Consider the following 11739-nt stretch of genomic DNA (forward strand, 5'->3'; position numbering starts at 1 on the left):
AAGGAGCATAATAAGGTGTTAAATATTATTATTGTTATTACTTTTGTCTATTTTAATACCTACATATAATTTTGCTATGTTATTTTATGTTATATTTTATATTTTATGTTCGATATAGTAATTTGAAGTATTTTTTTACGTATTTACCATTCAAATCAAATTCGTTTGCTATCAATTTCCTATTTTGATGTCTTTAAATTAACTAACCAAATCATTATTGGATAATCCTTAATTTTAAATATAATAGTACCTACCTATAATTATTTTAAATCTTCATCAGTATTTGTTGTTGTAGAATATATTAAAAACACAATTGTTTAAGTGTATTCATAATATTTTTATGGATTTCATATGATGATGGTATTTAAAAGAAATTATATCATGTAATTGTATTCGAAGTAAGATCATTTGTCGCTTCGATTTTTTTAAATATTTATAATATATAATATATTATAATATATTATATCTGTATATAATATTTGGAGTAAAATTAATTGTTTTTAAGATCTGTTAAAATTGTTATATAAAAAGTAATAAAAGTTTAGATTTGATTTTTATGCTGTAAATATTTTTGTTTTTAAAGGATTAACACTAAGATTTGACACTTCCTCTCCCAAACAGAAGGTTTCTTAACTATTTAAACACTGGACATTACAGGGCCATAACGTGTACCCAGACAGCATTTTGTAATGATAATATTATAATAGTATTATAATAAAGTTATACTAATATTATTCGTTATTATAATGTTATAATAGTATTATTAAACAAAAAATTGTTGTCTGGGTATGCACTTAATGTCTAAATGTACTGTGCCTACTGACTAGGGCCTACAATAGTTTTAATCCGAGCCTGCTATATATAACTATTCAATAGTACTAATATTGTATTTTGGATTATTCATAAAAAATTTAGTGTATGACTTATGTATTAGTGTATACTTATGCTTCCGTGAATATTATTGCGGAATTATGAAAATTATCGTATTTAAAAATTACACTGAAATTGTGTAAAATGTTGGAATATTGTTTTGAATAAGACTGCCACAAAAAAAATCTAATTCCGATTTGTAGGTAAACGTAAGATTATATTGTCTTTATTCAATATGCTTCTAACTATTTAGCATTGAGTATTTTGTAGATGTACGATGTACAGTATACACATAGGTATCTTTATCTAAATAAATTATTAACTTTCTCTAGCTACCTATTGTTCCCACCGTAAGTCGTAACAGTCTTTGATATAAAATCAAAATAAATATATTTGGGGGGAGGGTTGGTTACTTCTAATAATGATTTACCACCTATATTTTGTAATGATGTAGGTGCGTCTAATAGTACCTACCTAAATTAGCTATACCTAATATATTTTGCAGAGTTATCAGACTTGTTCCAATCTCTATGGTATTTTACTGAACTTATAGCAATATACTACCATAAAATATTTTCAATGTTTAAAAACAATTTTAAATTCTTAAATACATTTTTTTTACAGTTTGACGAACCTACCGAAGACCTGCCAGAATTTGTCGCTGAGGAAGAAGCTGGCTTTAAAGGTTAGTTGTTCACATACATTCATTTTTTTTAATATAAAATCGTACCGTAACGGATCTTCCCTTAGAAAGATTCGTTTTTAAACTGGATCATACTATAGTGTGACAGAACGATGATGGAATGTGAGAAAACACTTTGATGGCTTTAACACTCATTTGTACCGCATAATATATATAAGGGGACATTATATGAGCTATTATTGTTCGGATGTGCCAGCTTCCTGTGTTTGTATTTCTTGACACGTTTTTTTTTTTCGTTTCACACGCATTGTTATGTACGCATCGAAATTGAATTAAAACTATTAATTACTGACGTCTTTATCATCATTACTTACTTAACTAACACATCGTACATAATTTTGTAGCAATTTTTTATTCTGAAAATTTCCTAAGTGATAATTGACTCGCATTATTTCGGTAAAATAATGTTTTCTCTTCATACATTTTTTGAAGCGGTACGATCCTATTCTGCATACGAATGTTCATCACATTATTTATTATCATGTATCTTCCATGTCTTAATGATTCGATACACCTCCATTCAATATTTCGTTTCTCTCGGATATAGAATATTGTACATTCTAACCGATTACGTCGGGGTTCCTCCCAACAACAAGTATTGTATTAAAATTAACACTAGCTCAAAACAGTATGAAAAGTAAAAATCACGAGGCAGTTTCGTTAGAGCGCTATAGTAAGAAATAAAAAAAATAACTTGATCGGTAGACAAATAAATTCCCTTATACTTTCCGAATGTGCATGTTTTTCTATGCTTCTACATATATATTATAGTTCAGTGGACACGCTCGTATTCTTGCGGAGAGCTGTTGACATTGGACAACAACAACGACGTCGACGATGACGGCATTATTATATTGCCTCTGGGTATTATATATAAAGCCGCAATCGCGTTTCCACGTGATTATTTCCGTTTTGACTTTTAACCCACTATAGACTTATTATTATTATTACGAAGAGCTGTAAGACCGCGGTGACCACCCGAATTCGAAAAATCGTAATCACGTAAAACGAGACGGCGGAAGTCGTGATGCATATAGACGTACATTATAATATGCGTACGCTGGTTGTTGTATTATTGAAATTCTTGCGGGCTACAAGAGGCGGTGACGGTGCCGCAATTACCGCAACGCATAATATCATCGTAATCATCATTATGTCGCGGCCGTGTCATTTCCGGTCGGTACACACACTCCACCACTGACAGCCTGCTTCTTCCCCTTATTCGATGGTCTCAGCATGCGGGATAATAACGTCGAAAACTTTCCCGAGTCACGTCACTCAAAGTTGCTTCAAAACGCACAACACTATAATACCTATATATACACGCCAGAGCTGGGCGGTAACTGATAGTTAAAAATGTACGATTCAAGTGATTTTTTTACGGGAACTTTTAATTTGAGTTGCAATTAGTTATTATGTTTTTATTTAATTTTTACCGATCTCCATTTAATTAATATTTAACTAACGATTGAAGTGTAAAGTGGGATATGAGTTATGGAATTATGGAAGTTTATTATATTATATTATTGTTACCTATGCCTACAGGATTTGAGTCTTGTCAGCGGCGTCCATATACAGTCATCTATATTCTATATAATATTATACTCTATATAGCCGCCCAATTAGCGCCATTCGAATTCAGGTCTCTCCGTTTTGTATGTGCGTATCGTGTAGAAGTAATATTTATTTTTTCCTCCGACGCACACTCACGCACACATACACGCGGTAATCTCGTCGTGTACACCGTACTCGGGCTCTTTTAGACTCTTATACCCGTTTTTATCGTCAATTAAACCAAGAAACCCTGTACAGTATACACGATGTATGTTTATAATGTATATAATATGTGTTTAGCGACCGTAAATCTGCAACGATAATAATCATGATATTAATAATATGTGTGCTGCGGCGCGAGCATATTCGCACCACTATATTATTATATTGTATACGTGCAATTCACGTGGGACCCGACGACGATACAAATGATGCACTTGGCCGTTTGTAGTTATTATTTTTTTTTCCGTCCCTCTTTCTGCTCCCGTTCCTTCGGCGCGTTTTATTTTCTCTCCGACATCGTTAACAATTTAATTCATTATTATTATGATTATTATTATTTCCCTGACACGTGATGTATAGTAATAGTTACGATTGGCGCCGTATACCGCGAAAGACCACTGCGCCAAAGTCCCCTGTCCTGCCCGCATGGATTATTTTCACCTCAATCACTTGGCGATTCCCCCCTCGGCGTTATACTTTCAGCTAACGATCGTAAGCCAATCGCGGCCGATTGGTAGATAGCTGCCGTGTTAACGATACGGCTCTAAGGATATTTCTCTTTTAAATTATCATTAGAAATATTGAAAGCGATATTTCATTTCACAGCTCATCTGGTGCGTACGAAAACAATCGGAAACTATTTACAAATTTTGTTTTTAGTATGTTCATTTCCTTACATTATTATTCCAAGAACCTAACGAATATATTGAAATAGCCTAATAAATTGATTTAATCAACTGGCGAAAAACGGTGAAATTCTATGTAATAATCTAATACTTAATATTTTTTTTCAGGTACTGAGCTAATGAGTTGAAAGATCCGAATTGAAATTTGTACAATAAAGAAATATATATATATATGTATACCATTAATTAAAAAATCCATATGGGTCGATAATTTATTACTTTTATTTATATATAATTATACGCGTATGTATATATCAATATTGTATTGAGTTAGGTAGGTGACTAACTAGTTAAGTAGGTGACTATTACTAAATAGTTTTTTTTAACACTTATGTATATATAATATTAGTGTACCTATGTATTAGTATTTATTTCAAGCTAAATTGTTAAAACAATTATATTTTTATATTATTTAAAAAAAAATGTTTTTAAAGGCTTTTTTTAGACAGGGATATTTAAATTAATTTGTTTACTTTGAGTTAATTTATATTTATGCAAGCAACTAGTGTGCTGGTCATATTAAAATATTGTCATCTCTCCGCCAGTTGACTTCATCGTTGTGAAGGTACAGGAGAGAATATCGTTTCAAACTTTTGTTGTTATATCGTAATCTTTAATTAATTATTAATTTATCATTATCATATTATAGTATTGTATATAAATATTTTTTTGATAGCAACGAAACACTGAAAAGTTTTAATGATATATTATATGTGTTGCGTGTGTTATATGATAATGGATTACTTACTATTTTTGTATCTTGCTTTGATGTTAAATTTTCGCACATATATACTTTGTGTGTGGAAATAAAAATAACTATTATTATAATAATAAAGAACAGGAACAAAAGGATACCAAAAAAATTGATTTGCTTATGTTATTTACTGTAGGTTCTTGCCGTTTGGATTGCTCGGTGCTACCGTATATATTAGCCAATAATAACGCGACTCTCGTGCTGTTATCATTGCGTATAATTAACATAATCAGTCAAATTATAGCAGCGGGCGTAAACATAAATCCATTCATTATATTAATAATATTCGCGGCCCTATATTGTCGTCGTCATACCCTGCGACGATGAATGATTTATAGTGTGCCAGCAGCGGTGGCGCAAAGTCGGTCGAAACTCCGTGAGTATACAAGTCGTCGTGATATTGTTATTATTGTTGTTGTGGTGGTGGTGTCGATGACTGGGTTTTCAGCTCTGTTACTTGCTGCCTGCGTCCACTTTAGTCGAGGTAGGGGAGCGCGTGAAAACTTCGGGCGGTGGCGTCGTCGTCGTCATTGTTTCTGTCTTTCTGACGGTATTATATACTATATAGTATATAATATTATAGTACATAGGCATACCGCGGATTTATGATATTCACACATGAGTCATGAAATCGTTTTACACGAAATTTGCCGAAACCCCGAGAAAAGAACCATTCAATATATTTTGCGCAAGTCTATACTAAATATGCATTGATAATGTATTTTTTTTCTTTTACCGTGTGTGAGTGTGGCCCCACGCACCGAGTTAGAGTATTTGCTATGGTCGACTTTGGCACGTGTGTATATGATGTAAATTGTAGAGCAGAGGTGATGCTGCGGTAGGGTGTGATGTTTGCTTGCCGTTTTGGAGGGTCACGGGGGAGGGTGTGATGTTTGCTTACCTTTTTGAGTTGGCACGGGGGAGGAAGTCTGCCAGTAGCGTTATGTGTATAATACGATCGTCTTTTTTTCATAATACCTATTAGTTTTTTTTTTAAAGTTATTTTACTTTGTTTTCTATGCGATGCTCATGTTTATAATTAATAAGCTTAGTGGTACACTTAAAAAAGAAACAAACACGTATTTATGGTTCAACGTTGTTAATATAGGTACATAATATAATCATTAAAATTAGCACAGTCAACTAAAATGTAAAGTGATTTATAGTTAAATTGAAAAAAGTCATTGACATCAGGAGATGTGGAGAAATATATCCCATAAAGCGATATACAACCTGCAGATATAAATTACATCTTCTACCTTAGAAATTTCTGTGTAAGTCGGCAATCTATTTAACTGGTATTGTGGTGTACTGGGACCTACTGTCAATCCGTCAAATATGACCTGTGCCTAAAAATATAGCTGCAATGTCGTGTCGACCGAAAATTTCAGAGTTCTGTATGTACGAGAAAAAAATTGCATTCATCTATATACATCCATGACTATTAAAACGTCTGTCACGGTGAGTATAGGTTACTTTGTATATAATACTTGTATTTAGGTATTTGTATACTTATAATCAACATTATAACGTCGCTTAATCGACAGTTCGCAGCAGGTCTTGCATACGACTGTACCCTACATATTATACCGTTGTTGAGTTGTGTACGGGTTTCAGTAGGAAAATTATTATTGTGAAGGACAAACAAATTCTTATAATATCATGCTGTAATAGTGTAATGTAGACCATAAGAGATCTTCCTGAGATTTTATACTAATACTATAAATATATAAATACCTAATAGTGAATTTGGTTAACGGCGTCAGCAACGGTAGGTAATACAAATCACTCATCTAATTATTTTATAATATGGTCGCATAATAATAGTTGTACGGATTTCAGACCTCTCTTTGTTAAATTATAAAAATGCCGCTGGATCTCTGTTCGATCTGGTGATTGTTAAACGAGTTCCGGCGGTGAGTGGAGAACAAAAAAGTTAGGGTCGTTAAAACATTTAGGCGTTATAGCTATAGCAACACGACGACTCGCATGTGACCTTAGTTGCAAGTAATAACGTGATGAAATAAAATAATATTATTATAACGAAAGACGCTGCCCGTAACGGTTAATAATATTATCTTTCACTATTTTTTCAGCACCCGATGAATATATCACCTATATATTTTTTTTATCTTCATCAATGTTTTCAAATTTGAGTATAACTATACCTATTTCGTATTACCTCGCTTTACTTAGATTATCAAAATAATAAGGAGGAATAGGTAATCGAAAATTAAAATATTATATATATTAATATTTTCTTCTCGGAGAATTTTTTTGCGATGGTAAATAGTTTGTTCTATACAAGGAACGGTAAAGGTGTATTTTTATAAAAATTAAGATATCTGAAAATACCTGATGATGATAAATGCTGCGTGCTCGATGTAAATCATCAAGTACCGGTGGCATAGTATAGTTGTCGGCCATTCGCGTATACCAAAAAAATAAATATTCGTTTTCATAATAACGTTAAAATATATTGTACTTGCTTTGTACTGTGATTTCACGACTAGATTACAACGCTGCAGCAATAGAACATTATAATTTTTACAGTATACCTAGGTACCATAAACGCATATATATTATTAAACGTTCTATAGATCTCTATTGGTAAATGTACCCGTACTTATATGATATTATACGTCCGTATCGCCGAAATCTGTCGACTGGATGGTTAGGTATATAAGTAGGCAGTTGGGTATGCGTGCACTATATAATATTATGATGTAGGTAGGCTATAAAATATTATAATATATTATATTACATGTTTACGAAAACAATAGTCCCGTGCCATTTCTCGCTGTATACGCCGACGCACTCTCGTGCCTTTTATCCATCCAGGTAGGCAGGTATATGATACGGTTTGTGTATATTATTATGTAATTATTACAAATGCGCGCGCGCTACGATTTTTTTTCTCCTCAAAAACTGTTATTTTGGTAATCGCTCTATAAATGTACGTCCGACGTTTTACCGGGACGTACCTACCTACCGACGACCACCCAGGTGTGCGAGCCACCTATAGTTTTTTTTTCCGTTCTTTTGGGATTTTTTTCTGTTTTGACAAACGTCAAAATGTTTACGAATATCGTCGCCGGACGTCAGTTTCCTAGCCGTAAAAAATGCCAATCTCCCAGTCCGTGTATATTCCATATTTTTTGGGTTGAATTCGTGGCGTTTAAACACCGCCACCCTCGTACCAGCAGTATACACCACGGGTCACCCGTGATTGATATTTTTGCAGGGCCATTTTAGGAATTCGGGAAATTGTTAGGGAACCATTTTAACTCTTTAGATTGCGTGAACAATAACTCGGTTTTTTTTTAAATAGATAGCCATTATTTATGTCACCAGATATGGATGTGTTAATTTGTTTTAAGGTAATTTTGATCTATTGACGATATGGTATCGACATATAGGTACGACGATACCTAGTGTTTGAGTTTTGAAATTTTAAAATCATTTTTTTTTTCAATTTCTCCAAAAAATTAGCAAACCCGTGTAAAGAATTTTTTTATGGATTCAGTTCGAATTTTTACTTGGGTATACAATACAGCTACTGAGCTACCACACAAACTCGTATTTCAATCTCAAGTCATTGGTACATAATATGAAACAGACAGACAGGACATCTACTGTATGTCTGCATATTATTTCGGTAATACCATAGTTGAATTATTTATTGTTATTTGTAAGCACGAAATACAATAACTGAGAAGTATTATAATAATAGTATACATATTATTATGAGTAAAATATTGTCAAATTATATTTAAAATATCTTTCTTTATAAATGAAATAAGGTTATCAGAATTATTTTAATTGCACAATAAATCAAACGATGGTTTTACGAAAATAATATAAACAATAGTTTTTTTAAGCCAATTATTCAAACTTTTAACTCTGATAGTTAATTGGGTCACACTTTTTTTTTAAATTTTATTTTTTATTGCTAAAACATTGGTCATCCGTTACCAAATACCAATAATATATTGATGTGTTATTAGTTATTACTATTATTTTTTGTTAAAAAGACGTCATCGTGATACCTATATTATATTATTAATATGAATTTAAGATTTGAAAGTTCACTTCCAAATAGAGGTATATTATGGATTTTACATTTACACTATAATATACTAAATATATGTGTTAATATTAAGAAATATAATTAATAATTATGTTAAGCTTTTTTTTTAACGTAGATATGTTATTGAGCTGGTTAAACCTTTTTTCCGTAATCGTAATGGATTTTTCGTTACAGTCCTAATATGTGTTGCTCCTATAGCAACTGATGCATATAATATAATTACATTACAATAGAAACCTCGTTTACATAATTTTGTTTTTAATTAAATAGCTTTATTAAATCATATTTAAGATTTTAAATTGAGCGATAAAAGTATTCATTTTACATTGCATATTTTTTTCACGTCTGAAGACACTTCCAGTAGAAAAAGTTATCATCTGATCATCAACTTTAATTGAGGTTTCTGGTAAAAAATTGTTATCTAGTTGAGAGGTAAAAATTTAAAATTATCAGTACTTTTTAAAATAATTAGGAAATAAATAATACGAACATTTGTTGAAATGTTATTATTAATATAATTGTCTGCCACCTAGAGATCCTGAGTACATAATATTTATGTTAACATTTTTGTTTGTGATTAAAAAAACTAAATATAAATATTTACACAAGGTTCTTCACGATATTTTAAAATGTTGACCAGATTCGTCAAAATCGTGAATACTATCTTGTAGACATTTATTGGCTGTCAGACTGTCTTTGCACTGTACCTTTTTAAATTTATATTCGTATGCTATGATTTATCCATCCATTAGGTACTCAACGAAGAGGTACACTTGATAGTTGACACCATGAACATCATTCATTACATATATTTGATAATAGGTAACTATTAAATGGTAAATAGCTAAGACCAAATCGAAGCCGGATGATTCGTCACATCGTTATTTATTAAAACGTTTTTTTGATGAAATAAGTGATTCAAAAGTTGTATAGGTATATAAATGTATGAAGTTAGTGTTTTATAAGTCTTAGTTATACGTATAGATTCTGCTATTAATTTTTGTTTATTTGTATCAAAATGCATAATAATAATTGTATATTTCTGGATAATTACATAAAATGTGCATAGGTACTTTATAAATAATAAATAAAATATTTTAAATTTTACTCAAGTTTGATATATTTGTAGGTACCTACATGCCGACATTTCTGACCGGATTTTTGCATATTTTTGAATATTTTAGTAAAAAAAGCTATAAATTGCATATTTCTATATAGTTGAATAAAAGTTGCATTTTTTATAGATAGTCAATGAATTTTTATTTTTTGCTTTGTTTCTCAAAATGTATTTTTTTTTTAAATTGAATTTCCCACTCGGATCTTCGACGTGGCAAGGCGAGTGTGAGGCAAGTGGGATGCAGCACTATAATGTACACAAACCTAGCCAACTAGGAATGATCTACCAATGAAATTGAAAAACGGAGTTCTACTATAACGTACTAATACTATATATAGGTAGTTCATTTTTCCCTAACAAATTGTATTCTTTCCAGCAGCTGTACACAATAAAATAATTATACAAATTACATATCATATTGTCTATATGTATATAATATTATCACGTGTATATACAGGTTGACGTGTATATAGGTATAGGCACTTACTATATGCATATTATTATATTAGGTACGTATAATAAAAAAACCAACGTCCGCAAGTAACCGTTTAAGTCCAAAACAACAGTACTATTATTACGATTATTATATATTCTCTCGCGTCGGTCGTCCTCGTCCTCTCCCCTATTTCAAACGCCGCGCCGTCGTTCTGACCGAGAACCGCGGGGGTTGGACCGTCGCCAATTCCGTCGGAAAGGGTTTATTTTTTTTTTCTTACGAAAGTTCCGAGCTATATTTCACTTTTATACGGTTAACGCGTCGCTAATAATCGGATTATTATTTTAATTATTAGTGATAATTTCCGCGGTAAGACATAAATCATTATGCGTATAGATTTCTTTTTTCTCCTCCCGTGTACGATATATTTATTATTTTTACACTAGGACGCGACCGACGACAACCGCGGTCGGTGGACCACGACGAGTCATCGGACCGACGTTCACGGGACGGCGCGGACGCGCTACGAGAGAGTGCCCCGGAGACGCGCGCGCGCACACTTCATCAAAACGAATTACTCGACAATTGTCGTCGTCGGCCGGGTCTGCCGTCTTCGGACGATTTGGCGTGGGTGCGAAGTGCCCGTATAATATGTATTTATCTATTATATTATATATGTACTCGTACATCGATAGTGCAGCAATCGACGATCGTGACGACATATTTAATTCCGCGTACAAAGACCTACAATAGTATAATAATAATATAATATAGGTATATAATATTATGTATAATATGTCTGATTCGAAATCAGGTAGGAGTATACGTAGCGAGTTGAATAATATATGTATATTATATGTGTTGATCGCAGTGGCGGATCCAGAAAGAGGGCAAAGGGGGTTCCCCCCCCCATAACCGTAGTTTTCCTTTGTTTTACACTGTGTTTAGCCAATTTTGGAATTTTTGTACTTTTGCCCCTCCTCCATGTCCCTCCCAAAATTAAGCCCTGGATCCACCACTGGTTGATCGGTGGTAATGTGATTACTTCAAATGGTATAATTGATTCATTTGGACGAAGTCTATATTATACACATAACCACACGAATTGTGAATTCACGACGTCTTCCCGAGAATCTATATATATAAAAATGGAGACAAAAATGTATAACAATTCATCAATCGAGAACGGCTGGTCCGATTTGGCTCAAATTTTTTTTAAGATGTTCTTAACTGCCAGGAGAAGATTTTTACGAAATAAAATTTTAGGAAAATCCATCGGAAAGGTAGGAAATCTCAAATCTGTGTGT

General features: G+C 32.4%; 1 protein-coding gene across 1 annotated transcript in view; it reads left to right on the top strand.

The window, feature by feature from the left end:
• Window positions 1–4898, top strand: part of LOC100169183 (ubiquitin carboxyl-terminal hydrolase 48) — a 42409-nt gene extending 37511 nt beyond the window's left edge. The window contains exons 17-18 of the mRNA XM_001942601.5: window positions 1495–1555; window positions 4144–4898. Coding sequence (XP_001942636.2) covers window positions 1495–1555; window positions 4144–4163 — 81 coding nt within the window. The 3' untranslated portion in view covers window positions 4164–4898. The remainder of the gene's footprint in view (window positions 1–1494; window positions 1556–4143) is intronic.
• The last annotated feature ends 6841 nt before the right edge of the window (window positions 4899–11739 follow it).

This window comes from Acyrthosiphon pisum, chromosome A1, assembly GCF_005508785.2.
Source record: "Acyrthosiphon pisum isolate AL4f chromosome A1, pea_aphid_22Mar2018_4r6ur, whole genome shotgun sequence".
Lineage (NCBI taxonomy): Eukaryota > Metazoa > Arthropoda > Insecta > Hemiptera > Aphididae > Acyrthosiphon > Acyrthosiphon pisum.